This window comes from Tachyglossus aculeatus, chromosome 1 (genome assembly GCF_015852505.1).
Source record: "Tachyglossus aculeatus isolate mTacAcu1 chromosome 1, mTacAcu1.pri, whole genome shotgun sequence".
Taxonomy (NCBI): domain Eukaryota; kingdom Metazoa; phylum Chordata; class Mammalia; order Monotremata; family Tachyglossidae; genus Tachyglossus; species Tachyglossus aculeatus.
In genome coordinates, this window is record NC_052066.1 from 74,038,437 (window position 1) to 74,055,678 (window position 17,242).

Sequence of the window (17,242 nt, forward strand, 5' to 3'; positions counted from 1 at the left end):
ATCAGGTTGAGAAGCAGCGTGGCTCAGTGGAGAAGAGCACGGACTTTGGAGTCAGAGGTCATGGGTTCAAACCCCGGCTCTACCAATTGTCAGCTGTGTGACTTTGGGCAAGTCACTTAACTTCTCTGTGCCTCAGTTACCTCATCTGTAAAATGGGGATTGAGACTGTGAGCCTCACATGGGACAACCTGATCACCTTGTAACATCCCCAGCGCTTAGAACAGTGCTTTGCACATAGTAAGCGCTTAATAAATGCCATCATTATTATTATTATTATTATCAGGTTGACATGGGGTTCATGGTCTTAATCCCCATTTTACAGGTGAGGTAACTGAGGCGCAGAGAAGTTGTGACTTGCCCAAAGTCACACAGCTGACAAGTGGCGGAGCTGGGATTTGAACCCATGACCTCTGACTCCCAAGCCCAGGCTCTTTCCACGGAGCCACGCTGCTTCTAATCCCACATCTGCCACTTGTCTGCTGCATGACCTTGGCTAAGTCACTTAACTTATCTGCGCCTCAGTTTCGTCATCTGTAAAATGGGGATTCAGTGCCTGCTCGCCTTCCTACTTAGTCAGCAAGCCCCATATGGCACTGGGACTGTGTCCCATCGAATCATCTTGTATCTTCTCCAGAGCTTAGTACAATGCTTGGCACTGGTAGCAGTTTAACAGATACTCTAATTATCATTATTGATTGATTAAGAGCATGAATAGGTAAAAGGGAGCGAGCGGATAGCCTGCCTTCGAGTCAGTGATCAGGAATTTTCGATCTCTGTTGGCTGGGAAGATGAAGGAGTAGCTAGTGGAGATTTTTGAGGGGAAGAGATGTGTGCAAAATGGCATTTTTAGAAAGATAATCCAAACGTCAGGTGTCAAGGAGGAGGCTGATGCAATAATCAAGGAAGTTGGTAATGAGCGCCTGGACCAGCGTGGTGGCTAAATGGGAGAGGAGGGTGTGGGTCCAGGAAGTGTTTCGGAGGATGTCTATTTTATTTTATTTTGTTAGTATGTTTGGTTTTGTCTCCCCCTTTTAGACTGTGAGCCCACTGTTGGGTAGGGACTGTCTCTATATGTTGCCAATTTGTACTTCCCAAGCGCTTAGTACAGTGCTCTGCACACAGTCAGCGCTCAATAAATACGATTGATGATGATGATGATGTCTGACAGGTTGTAACACTGACTGACAGTGAGAATTGAACGAGTGAAGAATCAAGGATACGGCCCCGGTTGCAGCCTTTGGAAGCCAGGAGGAGAGCGATGTTGTGAAGAGGAGATTAGGTGGCAGAGGGGACTTCAGAGGGAGAAGCAGCGTGGCTCAGTGGAAAGAGCCCGGGCTTTGGAGTCAGAGGTCATGGGTTCAAATCCAGACTCTGCCAACTGTCAGCTGCGTGACTCTGGGCAAGTCACTCCACTTCTCTGGGCCTCAGTTCCCTCATCTGTAAAATGGGGATGAAGACCGTGAGCCCCCCGTGGGACAACCTGATCACTTTGTAACCTCCCCAGCGCTTAGAACAGTGCTTTGCACGTAGGAAGCGCTTAATAAATGCCATAATTATTATTATTATTATTATTCAGAGAGACGATGAGGTGCTCAGTTTGCAACATATTGAGCTTGAGGTGCCTTGCAGGTGAAGGGAAATGTGAGATTGCACATTACTATTACTCTATTTATTTATTTGCTACTCTATTTATTTATTACTCTATTTATTTATTTATTTTATTTGTACATATCTATTCTATTTATTTTATTTTGTTAGTATGTTTGGTTTTGTTCTCTGCCTCCCCCTTTTAGACTGCGAGCCCACTGTTAGGTAGGGACTGTCTCTATATGTTGCCAATTTGTACTTCCCAAGCGCTTAGTACAGTGCTCTGCACATAGTAAGCGCTCAATAAATACGATTGATGATGATGATGATGATTGCAGGGAAGGAGGAAGGTTAGGGCTTGTTAGGTATGAGAGAGTCCACTGCCCAGAGACGATAGCTGAAGCCTTGGGAGAGGATAATAATAATAATGGTGGTATTTGTTAAGCGCTTACTATGTGCAAAGCACTGTTCCGAGCGCTGGGGGGAATACAAGGTGATCAGGTTGTCCCACGTGGGGCTCACAGTCCTCACCCCCATTTTACAGATGAGAGAACTGAGGCCCAGAGAAGTTAAGTGACCAGCCCAAGGTCACACAGCTGACAAGTGGCGGATGAGCTCCCTGAGGGAGTGAGGGAGCCGTGGGAAGAGTAAGGGACCCACAAGGGATTGAGGAGCACCCGCAGGTGGGAGTTGAGAGGCAGGAGAGGCACTGAAAAGGCCCTTCTGACAGGCATCAATGCCCCAGCTATAACCAGAGACTCTTTTAGACTGTGAGCCCACTGTTGGGTAGGGACTGTCTCTATATGTTGCCAACTTGTACTTCCCAAGCGCTTAGTACAGTGCTCTGCGCACAGTAAGCGCTCAATAATTACGATTGATTGATTGGGATGTAGTGAAAATGGCTGCGCCTTTCTCCTCCAACAACGTACCCCAGCATACATTCTAGGCACTGCCTATGTCTAGAAAGATTGCTGTCCCTCATTTTCCTCATTGTCCTACTGAGAGCTCACCTCCTCCAAGAGGCCTTCCCAGACTGAGCCCCCTTTTTCCTCTCCTCCTCCCCATCCCCATAGAGAAGCAGCGTGGCTCAGTGGAAAAGAGCCCGGGCTTTGGAGTCGGAGGTCGTGGGTTCAAATCGCAGCTCCGCCAATTAGCTGTGTGACTTTGGGCAAGTCACTTCACTTCTCTGGGCCTCAGTTCCCTCATCTGTAAAATGGGGATGAAGACTGTGAGCCCCCCGTGGGACAACTTGATCACTTTGTAACCTCCCCAGCGCTTAGAACAGTGCTTTGCACATAGTAAGCGCTTAATAAATGCCATCATTATTATCATTATTATTATCCCCCCCGCCCTACCTCCTTCCCCTTCCCACAGCACCTGTAGATATATTTGTACAGATTTATTACTCTATTTTACTTGTACATATTTACTATTCAATTATTTTGTTAGTGATGTGCATTAATATAATGATAGCATTTATTTAGCACTTACGATGTGCAAAGCACTGTTCTAAGTGCTGGGGAGGTTACAAGGTGATCAGGTTGTCCCACGGGGGGTTCACAGTCTAAATTCCCGTTTTACAGATGAGGTAACTGAGGCACAGAGAAGTTAAGTGACTTGCCCAAAGTCACACAGCTGACAGTTGGCGGATCGGGGATTTGAACCTGTGACCTCTGACTCCAAAGCCCAGGCTCTTTCCACTGAGCCACGTATTTGTTCTGATGACACCTGTCCACATGTTTTGTTTTGTTGTCTGTCTCCCCCTTCTAGACTGGGAGCCCGTTGTTGGGTAGGGACCATCTCTATCCGTTGCCGACTTGTACTTCCCAAGCGCTCAGTCCAGTGCTCTGCGCACAGGAAGCGCTCAATAAATACGATTGAATGAATGAATTTTCCCCAGGAATTACGACTTCCAGTGGGAGTAGCAAATATTCTATCATTCATTCATTGTCGTATTTATTGAGCTCTTACTGTGTGCAAAGCACTGTACTAAGAGCTTAGGAGGGTACAATATAATCAATCAATCAATCGTATTTATTGAGCGCTTACTGTGTGCAGAGCACTGTACTAAGCGCTTGGGAAGTACAAGTTGGCAACATATAGAGACAGTCCCTACCCAACAGTGGGCTCACAGTCTAAAAGGGGGAGACAGAGAACAAAACCAAACATACTAACAAAATAAAATAAATAGAATAGATATGTATTGTTCATCCTTATCCATAGAACTATATTTAGCCTGGGCTTTGATCATTTTAAATTATGTTTGTTTTTTAGGATGGCAGCCTGGTTCTTGTTCTTCGTTAGCACTGCTGTTTTGTTCTTTTTTTTATTTTTTGAAATTGAAGAGAGGTTTATTTTTAGAGATTAAAAATATTTTTTAGCGGTTCAGCTTGTGCTTTCCTTTGTTGATGATTTCCTCTCAATTATTTTCTTATCTGCTTCTCTGAACACCGTCATGGTTTTCTAATGGGTGTTTCCTTTATCCTTTTTCTGGCATTTATAAAATCCCTTCCACTCCCTTTCCCTAATTTAATCATTGATTTTCCCAGTGCCTGTTTTCCGTAAATACCTGTTCGGCCTTCACGTTTCAGTATCTTTCCATATAATAATAATAATGATGGTGGCATTTATTAAGCGCTTACTATGTGCAAAGCACTGTTGTAAGTGCTGGGGAGGTTACAAGGTGATCAGTTTGTCTCACGGGGGCTCCATATGTGTAGTAGATTAATATACACCCGTTATGCACTGTTGATAGCTGAAAGTCCACTTATGGTCAGAGAGCTTAAAAAATAATTCAGCACACAGCAGAAAGTGTTTAAAAGCCCGTTTTGTACGGAGTTGTCCAAACAATGTCCAAATAGTGAGATTGTTTTTGTACATGTCAATTATTCTGAGTGTATTGTGGACAAGCCAGTGTGCCTACTGTTCTGTGCTGTAATTTTCCAATAACATGAAGTTTCCTTTTCTCCCACTTTTTCCTCCTTGCCTGTGTTCCAGGAATGTCCTCCAAAGAAATCTATGGTAACTCAAAACTTCACGACTTTCCGTTTCTTCATTTAAATACCTTGGGGGTCCTGGCACTTTCTAATGACAGCCCTGGTTAATGGGACTCTTACTAATTAGCAGGACAGTTGAATCCGTTCTTATTTCCTCTGTAGTCATTTCAGTTGGATGCCGTTTTAGATGAGTACAGAAAATTATTGGGGGTTCTGAGGTTCCTTTTGATTGCAGGTGTTAGCAGCTGGGAAACTAAAAATTAATCAAGTGCATGTCATCAGTGTATAACTAAACCACAGTGGATTCTTAGACTGCTCTCTTTTTGCATGTAGGTATTACCACTTTAGCTTTAGTTCTTCTTAATTAAGAGCTTTGCATTGTCTTGATTTTTGCATGAACGTGATCAGCATTTTTCAGCTCAACACTAGAATTACATGGGTAAAGTTTGCTCTTCCTCCTCCATATTGCCTTTTTCTTTCCCTATAGATGATTCTTTTATCAGACCAGTTACTTTTTGGATTGTTGGAGATTTTGACAAACCTTCTGGAAGACAACTATTGTATGATGCTATCAAGCACCAGGCAAGTAGACCCTATATTCATTCATTCATTCATTCAATTGTATTTCTAATAATAATAATAATAATAATAATTATGGCATTTATTAAGCGCTTACTTTGTGCAAAGCACTGTTCTGACAACTATTGTATGATGCTATCAAGCACCAGGCAAGTAGACCCTACATTCATTCATTCAATTGTATTTATAAGAATAATAATAATAATAAGCAGCGTGGCTCAGTGGAAAAAGCACGGGCTTTGGAGTCAGAGGTCATGGGTTCAAATCCCGGCTCCACCACTTGCCAACTGTGTGACTTTGGGCAAGTCACTTAACTTCTCTGGGCCTCAGTTCCCTCATCTGTAAAATGGGGATGAAGACTGTGAGCCCCACGTGGGACAACCTGATCACCTTGTAAATTCCCCAGCACTTAGAACAGTGCTCTGCACATAGTAAGCGCCTAATAAATGCTATTATTATTATTATTATTATAATGGCATTTATTAAGTGCTTACTTTGTGCAAAGCACTGTTCTGACAACTATTATATGATGCTATCAAGCACCAGGCAAGTAGACCCTATATTCATTCATTCATTCAACTGTATTTTTAATAATAATAATAATGACATTTATTAAGCGCTTACTTTGTGCAAAGCACTGTTCTAAGCGCTGGGGAGATTACAAGGTGGTCAGATTGTCCCAAGGGGGGCTCACAGTCTTCATCGCCATTTTACAGATGAGGTAACTGAGGCACAGAGAAGGTATGTGACTTGCCCAAAGTCACACAGCTGACAATTGGCGGATCCTGGTTTTGAAGCCATGACTCTGACTCCAAAGCCCAGGCTTTTTCCACTGAGCCAAGCTGAGCGCTTACCAAGTGCAGAGCACTGTACTAAGTGCTCGGAAGAGTACAGTACAACAGTCAACAGACACAATCCCTGCCCACAAGGAGCGTACAGTCTACGGGGGGCAGGGGAGACAGACATTAATATAAATAAAGTGACAGATAGGTACACGTGCTGTGGGGCTGGGCGGAGGAGAGAACAAAGGGAGCAAGTCAGGGCGATGCAGAAGAGAGTGGGAGAAGAGGAAAGCGAGGGCTTAGGGAAGGCCACTTGGAGGATTTGTACCTTCAAGAAGACTTTGAAGGTGTGGGAGAGTAATTATCTGTTGGATTTGAGGAGGGAGGGTGTTTCAGGCCAGAGGCAGGATGTGGGCGAGGGATCGGCGGCGAGATAGAGGAGATCGAGGCACAGCGAGAAGGTGAGCATTAGAGGAGAGAAGTGCGGACTGGGGTTGTGGTGGGAGGGTAGCGAGGTTAATGTAGGAGAGGCCAAAGTGATCGAGTGCTTTAAAGCCAATGGTGAGGAGCTTTTGTTTGATGTGGAGATGGATGGGCAACCACTGGAGTCTTTTGAGGAGTGGGGAAGCTTGTCCTGAATGTTTCTGTAGGAAAATGATACGGACAGCAAAGTGAAGTATCCGCCGGAGAGGGGAGAGACAGGAGGCTGGGAGGTCAGCGAGGAGGCTGTTGCAGTAATCCAGTATTGAAGCCACGGGAGCGAATGAGTTCTCCAGTGGAGCGGGCGTAGATGGAGAATAGAAGGGGGCCCAGAACCAAACCCTGAGGGACCCCCACAGGGAGGGGAAGACGGGGGAAGAGACTGAGAATGAACGACCGGAGAGATGGAGAAGCAGCGTGTCTCAGTGGAAAGTGCCCGGGCTCTGGAGTCAGGTCATGGGTTCAAATCCCGGCTCCGCCAATTGTCAGTTGTGGGACTTGGGGCAAATCACTTCACTTTTCCGTGCCTGTTACCTCATCTGTAAAATGGGGTTGAAGACTGTGAGCCCCCTGTGGGACAACCTGATCACCTTAATAATAATAATAATGATAATAATGATGGCATTTATTAAGCGCTTACTATGTGCAAAGCACTGTTCTAAGCGCTGGGGAGGTTACAAGGTGATCAGGTTGTCCCACGGGGGGCTCACAGTCTTAATCACTGTTTTACAGATGAGGTAACTGAGGCACAGAGAAGTTAAGTGACTTGCCCAAAGTCATACAGCTGACAATTGACGGAGCCGGGATATGAACCCTTGACCTCTGACTCCAAAGCCCGTGCTCTTTCCACTGAGCCACGTTGCTTCTCCCCAGCCCTTAGAACAGTGCTTTGCACATAGTAAGCACTTAATAAATGCCATTATTATTATGAGAGGACACTGTCAGTGAAGCCAAGGTTGGATAATGTTTCCAGGAGAAGGGGATGGTGCCCAGTGCCTTAGTGTCTTAGTTTGGGGCCGTAGATGCATAAATTGGGCTATTACTGTTCTTATTTCTTTGAGAGTCCTCTTTCTATCTTAAAGGCAGTACAAAAGAGAGGGGAGAAGCAGCATGACCTAGTGGGTAGAGCACGAGCCCGGGAGTCAGAAGGACCTGAGTTCTAATTCCGGCTCCTCCGCTTGTCTGCTCTGGCATGTTGCCCAAATCACTTAACTTCTTTCTGTCTCAGTTCCCTCACCTGTAAAATGGGGATTAAGACTGTGAGCCCTATGTGGGTCAGGGACTATGTCCAACCTGATGAGCTTTTATCTACCCAGCCTCTAGTAAGTGGTGTATATATATACCACTATATATATACTACTATACATATATACTATAGTAGTATATACATATATGCACACGCACTATACTATATAGTGTACTATATATAGTAGTATATACATATACACACGCACTATACTATATAGTGCATATATATATACTACTATATAGTGTACTATATGTAGTAGTATATACATATATATACTACTATACTATATATAGTTTTCTACAGATATAGTAATGGTATATAAATACCAATTTATAAAGATAATTTTTTTAAATTGCATTTATCGAGCGCTTACTATGTGCAAAGCACTGTTCTAAGCGCTGGGGAGATTACAAGGTGATCAGGTTGTCCCACGAGGGGCTCACAGTCTTAATCCCCATTTTCCAGATGAGGTAACTGAGGCCCAGAGAAGTTTAAGTGACTTGCCCGAAGTCACACAGCTGACAATTGGTGGTGCCAGGATTTGAACCCATCACCTCTGACTCCAAAGCCCGGGCTCTTTCCACTGAGCCACGCTGTTCCTCCGATTTGCCTTTTCACTTGAAATTCAGCACTTTGTTCCTCAAACGTCTGATTTTTTTTCTTTCCAGAAATCCAGTAACAATGTCCGAATTAGCATGATTAACAATCCAAGTGAAGACCCAAGCTTTGAAAGCACTCACATCGCCAGAGCTATCTGGGCAGCTCTACAAACGCAAACATCCAATTACGCCAAGAACTTCATCACTAAAATGGCCAAGGAGGAGACCGCGCAGGCCCTGTCAGCAGGAGCTGACATTACAGAATTTGCTGTTGGTGTAAGCAGTTTTACTTTTTAGAAAACTCCTCCGTTCCATTAGTAATGTAGCCCTTAACCCCAGAGGGTCTGTAGAACTCCTAACACCCGGTGTGTCTCGTTAGAAGTCACAGGAAATCATTTTCCAAAATCTGGGCTTCAGAGGATTCATCGGTTGAAATTCAGGAATCCCCTCTGGGCAGGGTAGTTTTTCCAAGCTTTTGCTAAGGCTCTGAAAAGGTGATGTCATTGCAGAGCAGTTTGTTTTGAATAAGTTTTTCAAATCCAAACTAATAATTGAGTATGTAGTCCCCTGCACAGTTGAAAAGACTGGATTTAACAGCACAATGAGAGCCTGATTTTTAATCGCGACTGATGCAGTTTCAGTGATGTTATACCAGCCATCTGTGCTCTGATTTAAACCATCATTCATTCATTGCTGTATTTATTGAGCACTTACTTTGTGCAGAGCACTGTACTAGGCGCTTGGGAGGTACAAGTTGGCAACATATAGAGACGGTCCCGACCCAACACTGGGCTCACTGTGGGTTGCTTGTTTCGCCCTCTCCTAGTGATTTCATAGAGTGCTTTGCACTCAGTAGATGTGTAGTAAATGTGATTGATATCAGTGAATATTGTTTATACTTTCAAAAAAGCTTTGAAGAGGAGAAATTTTGGATGTGCTCAGTCCCTTAGGGAAAGGAGAGACTGTTTATTGTGTTCAGAAAGATGAACAAAGCAGAGAAAAATAGAAAGAGCTCCATCGATTCCACAGTGTTTATCTAGTATCTCCTTGTGGCAGAGCATTTTGATGGGATGCGAGGTAAACAGTGCCTCTGTATCCCCGATTAAGTTACCTGCAGGGACGATAAAAGTCACTGCTACTAGGACAAGCAGGGGGAGCGGTAGGGGATGGAGTGTGGGACAGCCCCATATTGTTCATTTAAATGACTCTAAAAAAAAAAACACCCAACAATTCCCTCGTTACTAACGCAACTCAAGAAGGCTTTTAAAATTTCCAAGAATCCCAGTTCGTTGAGCCTTTTGTTGAGGCAAATAACTCTTTGGTTTTCTTTTCAGGGCATGGATGTCAATCTTTTCAAAGACGCTTATGAATCTCCCAAAGTGGATTTTCTTCTGTCCCATGCAATGTACTGCCGAGATGTCCTGAAGCTGAAGAAAGGACAGAGGGCGGTGATCAGCAATGGCAGGGTGAGGCTATTGACCACATTGGCATAGAGCTGTGTTCCTAAATAGGAGTAGAGGAGTAATACGCCTGGCCTGGTGTCATTGCAAAGACCATAAGCTGTTTAATAATAATAATAATAATAATAATAATAATAATAATGATGGCATTTGTTAAGTGCTTACTATGTGCAAAGCACTGTTCTAAGCGCTGGGGGGATACAATGTGATCAAGTTGTCCCACATGAGGCTCACAGTCTTAATCCCCATTTTTACAGATGAGGGAACTGAGGCTCAGAGAAGTGAAGTGACTTGCCCAAGGTCACACAGCAGGCTTGTGGTGGAGCTGGAATTCAAACCCACGACCTCTGACTCCAAAGCCCGTGCTCTTTCCACTGAGCCACGCTGCTTCTCTAAAAACAGCAATTCCTTCTCTCCCTTACTTCGGTTTATCTTCCCAATATAAATGAGTTGTATTCTGAATCTCCTTTTGGTATTGAGGATGGGTGCCTTCCTCCGGTTGACGTCTGACTTTTCCATACTGCCTCCCTAGAAGGCATTTGTAATGTAATAACCAAGTAGGAGTTTTTGATGTAAATAGTAGCCAAGTCCCCACTTCGTGGCAGAGCAAGAAAGTAGCACCAATGCTGCCCAGCTTAAATCACTCTCTCGAGATATAGAGTATAAGACTTCTGTTTAAAGACTCAATTTTTCAATATGCTGCTATTTTTTATGGTATTCATCATCATCAATCGTATTTATTGAGCGTTTACTATGTGCAGAGCACTGTACTAAGCGCTTGGGAAGCAAATTGGCAACATATTCATATTGGCAACATATTGGCACAATAATATGGTATTCGTTAAACGCTTACTATGTGTCAAGCACTGTTCTAAGTGCTGGGGTAGATGCAAGTTTTATCAGGTTGGACACAGTCCCTGTCCCACATGGGGCTCACCGGAAAGTAGGCGGGAGTAGGATTTAACCCCCATTTTTACAGTTGGGGAAACTGAGGCACAGAGAAGTGAAATGACTTTCCCAAGGTCACACAACAAGCACTTGGCAGAGCCAGGATTAGAGCCCAGATCCTCTGATTCCTAGGCCCGGACTCTTTCCACTAGGCCGTGCTGCTGCTGAGCAGTGCGTGTTTTTCAATAGTTTTGACCTCTTACTTCCCTGGACCCGAAGGTTTTGACATTTTAGGTGCTCTATCGGTTGAAGCCTTGCTGCGTTTTGGTGTGGCAGTAGCTCCGTTTTAGTCATCCCTAGTCATCATCGTCATCAATCGTATTTATTGAGGGCTTACTGTGTGCAGAGCACTGTACTAAGCACTTGGGAAGTACAAGTTGGCAACATATAGAGACAGTCCCTACCCAACAGTGGGCTCACAGTCTAAAAGGGGGAGACAGAGAACTAAACCAAACATACTAACAAAATAAAATAAGTAGAATAAATATGTACAAGTAAGATAAATAAATAGAGTAATAAATATGTACAAACATATATACATATATACAGGTGCAGTGGGGAAGGGAAGGAGGTAAGATGGGGGGGATGGAGAGGGGAACAAGGGGGAGAGGAAGGAAGGGGCTCAGTCTGGGAAGGCCTCCTGGAGTAGGTGAGCTCTCAGTAGGGCCTTGAAGGGAGGAAGAGAGCCAGCTTGGCGGTTGGGCAGAGGGAGGGCATTCCGGGCCCCGGGGGATGACGTGGGCCGGGGGTCGATGGCAGGACAGGCGAGAGCGAGGTACGGTGAGGAGATTAGCGGCGGAGGAGCGGAGGGTGCGGGCTGGGCATGAGAAGGAGAGAAGGGAGGGGAGGTAGGAGGGGGCGAGGGGATGGGGAGCCCGGAAGCCCAGGGTGAGGAGTTTCTGCCTGATGCGCAGATTGATTGGAAGCCACTGGAGATTTTTGCGGAGGGGAGTAACATGCCCAGAGCGTTTCTGGACAAAGACAATCCGGGCAGCAGAATGAAGTATTCCTAGTGTGTGTAGGTGAGACAGCTGTTCACGGAGAAGCAGCGTGGCTCAGTGGAAAGAGCACGGGCTTTGGAGTCACAGGTCATGGGTTCAAATCCCAGCTCCGCCAACTGTCAGCTGTGTGACTTTAGGCAAGGCACTTCACTTCTCTGGGCCTCAGTTCCCTCATCTGGAAAATGGGGATTAAAACTGGGAGCCCCCAGTGGGACAACCTGATCACCTTGTAACCTCCCCAGCGCTTAGAACAGTGCTTTGCACAGAGTAAGCGCTTAACAAACACCAACATTATTATTATTATTAAGTGATCTTTGTTTGCCTTAAGAGCCCAATGGCTCACTTTGATAACCTGAAAGTCTAAAAACCTTTCCTAGATTTTTGTCATTTGGTAGTAATAATAATAATAATAATGGCATTTATTAAGCGCTTACTATGTGTAAAGCACTGTTAATAGTGTGGAATTTAAGCGCTTTAATGCGTACCAAACACTGTACTAAGCACTGGGATAGTGTTAACAATATAAGCAGATCGGGCACAGTTCCTGTCCCACATGGGACTCACAGGCAATTTTCCCTTACCTTAAAATTGTGAATGTATGCGGTACACTAGGTCCATTTCAGAAATATTTTATAGTCCATGCAATTCTAATAACCATCCTCTCATTTTCATTTTAGATAATTGGACCACTGGAAGAGGGTGAACTTTTTAATCAAGATGATTTCCACCTACTTGAAAATATCATATTGAAGACCTCGGGGCAAAAAATCAAATCCCACATTCAGCAGTTGCGGGTAGAAGAAGATGTGTAAGTGCCTGAATAGATTAGTCCAAGGCAGAGCATCTGCACAGAAATAGTATTTTAGAGTATATGTTAATTGGAACTCCAGGACTCTAATTTTTTTTTTTTTTGGTCCCACTTAGGGTTGTACTAGGGAACAGGAATAAAACATAGTATTCTCCTGGTTTAGGTTCGGATGATCAATTTAATCAGTTTTAATTTCTGGCAATTAAGTTGAGTTCCTTATTTTTGTCTATGAGGAAGAAATTAAATTGATTAGGCCGAGAGCATTTGATCTTGCCTCAGTCTCTCGAGTATGTATCCTAAAATTCAGCAGTCCACTTCAGCTTAAATATTTAGTGGCAAATTCTAAAATCAGTGGGTCCTCTGATGTCTTTCTTCCTTTTTTGATCTATTTTTGTATGTCTTCAGTGTGCTAAACTACAAGGTCCAAAAGGTTGACCTTCATTTTTAGTAAGTTCCTGTCCAACTTAATAAGGCCCGTTGGGCATTCACTGGAATTTTTGCTGATGCCTCCCTTCTGTTGCAGTGGAGCTGATTTCCAGTGTTAACATGGATAATATTTGTATGTACGGTTTAATGTCCTTATTAAAAAACTGAAAAGGAAGGAATCAATTTGGGTTATTTGGTAGCCAGTGAAATGCATACTCAGGAATGTGGTATTTAAAATTGTCCTGCACTAACTCAGTGGTATTTATTGAGCAAATAATGTGTGCAGAGCATTGTACTAAGTGTTTGAGAGTACAGTACAAGAGAGATGGTAGATGTGATTCCTGTCCACAAGGAGCTTACAAATAATAGTCAGTCAGTAGTATTTCTTGAGCTCTTATTCTGTGCAGAGCACTGTTCTAAGGATTTAGGAGAGTGCAATAGAATTATTAGGCATGATTCCTGCCCTCAAGGAATTTACAATCTAGCCGGGGAGGTAGACACCAAAATAACTTAAAGGAAGGATGAAGCAATACAGAGGAAAGATGTAAACACAAGTGAGAGGCAGCATTCCCTATTGGAATGAGCGTGGGTTTTGGAGTTAGAGGGCTTGATTTTTAATCCCAGCTCCACCACTAGTCTGCTGTGTGACCTTGGTCAAGTCACTTCCCTTCTAGGTGCCTCAGTTACCTCATCTGTGAAATGGAAATTAAGACCGAGTCCCATGTGGGACATGGACCGTATCCAGTCTGATTAGCGTATATCTACGCCAGTGCTTAGTGGAGTGCCCGGGACATAGTAAGAGCTTAACAAAAAATGGGGATTGTGAGTGCCCAGATACTTAGGTAGTGCTGAAGTGTTGGTTGCTGGGGGAAATAAGTTGGGGAGATGAGGGCTAAATCAGGGCAAGCCTTCTGGAGATGTGACTTCAGAAGGGCATTGAAGATGTGAGGAAGGGATGTGACGGGGGACGGAATCCTAATCAAAAGGGAGGGTGGGAGCGAGAGGTTGGTGGGAAGATAGGTGAGAACAAGCCTCAGTGAGGTTGGGTTGAGAGAAAGGAATTTATTGAGCTTGGAGTGGGAGAGGAGTGAGGAGAAGTAGTGGGGAGAGAACATATTGACTGTCTTAAAACCAATGGCTGTCTTAAAACCAATGCATGAGATGGAAAGGAATGGGCAACCTGTCTAGTTTTTTTTAGGACTGGGGAAACGCGCAGAGCGATGCTTTAGAAAAATGATCTGGGCAGCAGAGTGAAGTGTGGATTGGGGAATGGAGAGACTGCAGGCTGGGAGGGCTGTGAGGAGATTGATGATGCAGTAGTTGTCAGTTTCTGACGGATGGCTATCTTAAAGTCCATCTCCAGTCTCCCCCCCCCCACCCCGTCCACCTATATTCGTACACTGTGAGCCCCTCTAGGGACAGGATCCATCTCTAATTCCTACTTTTTCCCAGCACTTAGTACACAGCTACTACTACTAAGTGCTTTACTTCCCAAGCCAACTTGTACTTCCCAAGCGCTTAGTACAGTGCTCTGCACACAGTAAGCGCTCAATAAATCCGAATGAATGACTGAATGAATGCTTTGGACCAGCATCAGTGCAGTTTGGCTGGAGAGGAAGGGGCAGAATGTGAAAAGAAAGAACAAAAGCAACAGGGTTTGGTGATAGACTGAATATGGGAGTCGAAGAGGAATCAAGGATAATGCTAAGATGCCAAGGATGCTGCCTTAAATTTATTCTGCAGGAAGAATTATTTTTCAGTTCTCCAAAAGAATTTCTAGTGTTCTATGTGTTGAAAGTGACTACATTTTGGCTTGAACAGCATTCAAGCCGAGGCATAGGCTCTTACCTTGTACTCAGCTCTTGGAAGTGCTGTGATACTAGCGTGCTCAATCTCTAGTGAAATGCTGAAGGTTCAAGATGAATTTTGGAGTAAAATGTAGATTTCATGCTTTTGGAATGGCTGATCTTTTGCTCGCTATGGGAATGGTCTTTTGTCAAGCCTCTTGGAAATGAAAGGAAAGAATTACTGTCTCTGTAGTTGGGATTGGGATGCAAGTGGAGATGTGGCCCATAATACTGTTGAATCATTTTTAATAACCACCTGGGGTAGGAAATTTGGGGGTCTTGGTACGAGCAATTTGAACTGTAGTTAATCAGGATGATTTGCAAAAACTTCGAGTAGAGATTAAAATCATCCTAAACAAATCTTTCAGAGCAAGTGACTTGGTGATGAAGGTGGATGCTCTTCTGTCTGCCCAACCAAAAGGAGAAGCAAGAATTGAATACCAGTTTTTTGAAGACAGCTACAGGTAAAAAGTCTCATTATTTGTATTAATATTTGTTGAGCATGTTTATGGGACCCATTAGATGATGCTAGGGGATATTTAAAAAATATAAATTGAAGACAGTTTCTGCCCACAAAAATTTTACAATATAAGTGGGGGAAGACAAGCAGAGAAAAGTAACCCTCACCCTTTCTTTTCCAGTCTCAATCCAGAAATGGTGAAAGTTTCCATTGTTCATATAGATTTTTGAACATTGGAAACTTTCTAGAGGAGGGGCAGGGCTTGGGCGCTGCACTGCACTGGTTGGGGGTGTCCCAATGGCAGGGATCTTGAGACTTGCCACCCCCTGCTTCACCAGGCCTCCATTCCGGTATAGGGGTAGGGCTTGAAACCAACTAGCAAATGAACAAATAGAATTTATGTCTATCAATCAGTCAATTAATGGTATTTATTAAGCACTTGTTGTGTGCAGAACACTGTAGTAACCACCTGGGAGAGTCCAGAACAACAGAGGTGGTAGACACATTCCATGCTCACAACAAGCTTACAGTCTAGTGGGAGAGACAGACGTGAATATAAATAAATAAATTAGGATTATGTGCATGAGTGCTGTAGGGGTGAAGGCGGGGTGAATATCAAATGCTTAAAGGGTACAGATAGTACCCTTTCTGTAGATAATTCATTCATTCAATTGTATTTATTGAGCGCTTACTGTGTGCAGAGCAAATAGAGAAGCAGCGTGGCTCAATGGAAAGAGCACGGGCTTTGGAGTCAGAGGTCATGGGTTCAAATCCCGGGTCCACCACTTGTCAGCTATGTGACTTTGGGCAAGTCACTTAACTTCTCTGGGCCTCAGTTACCTCATCTGTAAAATGAGGATTATGACTGTGAGCCCCCTTGGAACAACCTGATCACCTTGTATCCTACCCAATCAATCAATCGTATTTATTGAGCACTTACAGTGTGCAGAGCACTGTACTAAGCACTTGGGAAGTACAAGTTGGCAACATATAGAGACAGTCCCTACCCAACAGTGGGCTCACAGTCTAAAAGGGGGAGACACAGAACAAAACCAAACATAATAACAAAATAAAATAAATAGAATAGGTATGTACAAGTACAATAAATAAATAAATAGAGTAATAATATATACAAACATATATACATATATACAGGTGCTGTGGGGAAGGGAAGGAAGTAAGATGGGGGGATGGAGAGGGGAACGAGGGGGAGAGGAAGGAAGGGGCTCAGTCTGGGAAGGCCTCCTGGCGGAGGTGAACTCTCAGTAGGGCCTTGAAGGGAGGAAGAGAGCTAGCTTGGCGGATGGGCAGAGGGAGGGCACTCCAGGCCCTGGGGATGACGTGGGCCGGGGGTCGATGGCGGGACAGGCGAGAACGAGGCAAGGTGAGGAGATTAGCGGCAGAGGAGCGGAGGGTGCGGGCTGGGCTGTAGAAGGAAAGAAGGGAGGTGAGGCAGGATGGGGCGAGGTGATGGACAGCCTTGAAGCCCAGGGTGAGGAGTTTCTGCCTGATGCGCAGATTGATTGGTAGCCACTGGAGATTTTTGAGGAGGGGAGTAACATGCCCAGAGCATTTCTGGACAAAGACAATCTGAGCAGTAGCATGAAGTATGGATTGAAGTGGGGAGAGACATGAGGATGGGAGATCAGAGAGAAGGTTGATACAGTAGTCCAGACGGGATAGGATGAGAGCTTGAACGAGCAGGGTAGCGGTTTGGATGGAGAGGAAAGGGCGGATCTTGGCAATGTTGCGGAGCTGAGACCGGCAGGTTTTGGTGACGGCTTGGATGTGAGGGGTGAATGAGAGAGCGGAGTCGAGGATGACACCAAGGTTGCGGGCTTGTGAGACGGGAAGGATGATAGTGCCGTCAACAGAGATGGGAAAGTCAGGGAGAGGGCAGGGTTTGGGAGGGAAGACAAGGAGTTCAGTCTTGGACATGTTGAGTTTGAGGTGGCGGGCAGACATCCAGATGGAGATGTCCTGAAGGCAGGAGGAGATGCGAGCCTGCAGAGAGGGGGAG

At 44.5% G+C, this 17,242-nt stretch overlaps 1 protein-coding gene across 1 annotated transcript in view; it reads left to right on the forward strand.

Moving 5' to 3' along the window:
• The window catches only part of UGGT1 (UDP-glucose glycoprotein glucosyltransferase 1), a 171,703-nt gene that overhangs the window by 122,532 nt on the left and 31,929 nt on the right, over nt 1-17,242 (forward strand). The window contains exons 21-26 of the mRNA XM_038752651.1: nt 4,585-4,608; nt 5,071-5,165; nt 8,342-8,548; nt 9,607-9,738; nt 12,359-12,489; nt 15,131-15,226. Of these exons, the coding sequence (XP_038608579.1) occupies nt 4,585-4,608; nt 5,071-5,165; nt 8,342-8,548; nt 9,607-9,738; nt 12,359-12,489; nt 15,131-15,226 (685 nt within the window). The remainder of the gene's footprint in view (nt 1-4,584; nt 4,609-5,070; nt 5,166-8,341; nt 8,549-9,606; nt 9,739-12,358; nt 12,490-15,130; nt 15,227-17,242) is intronic.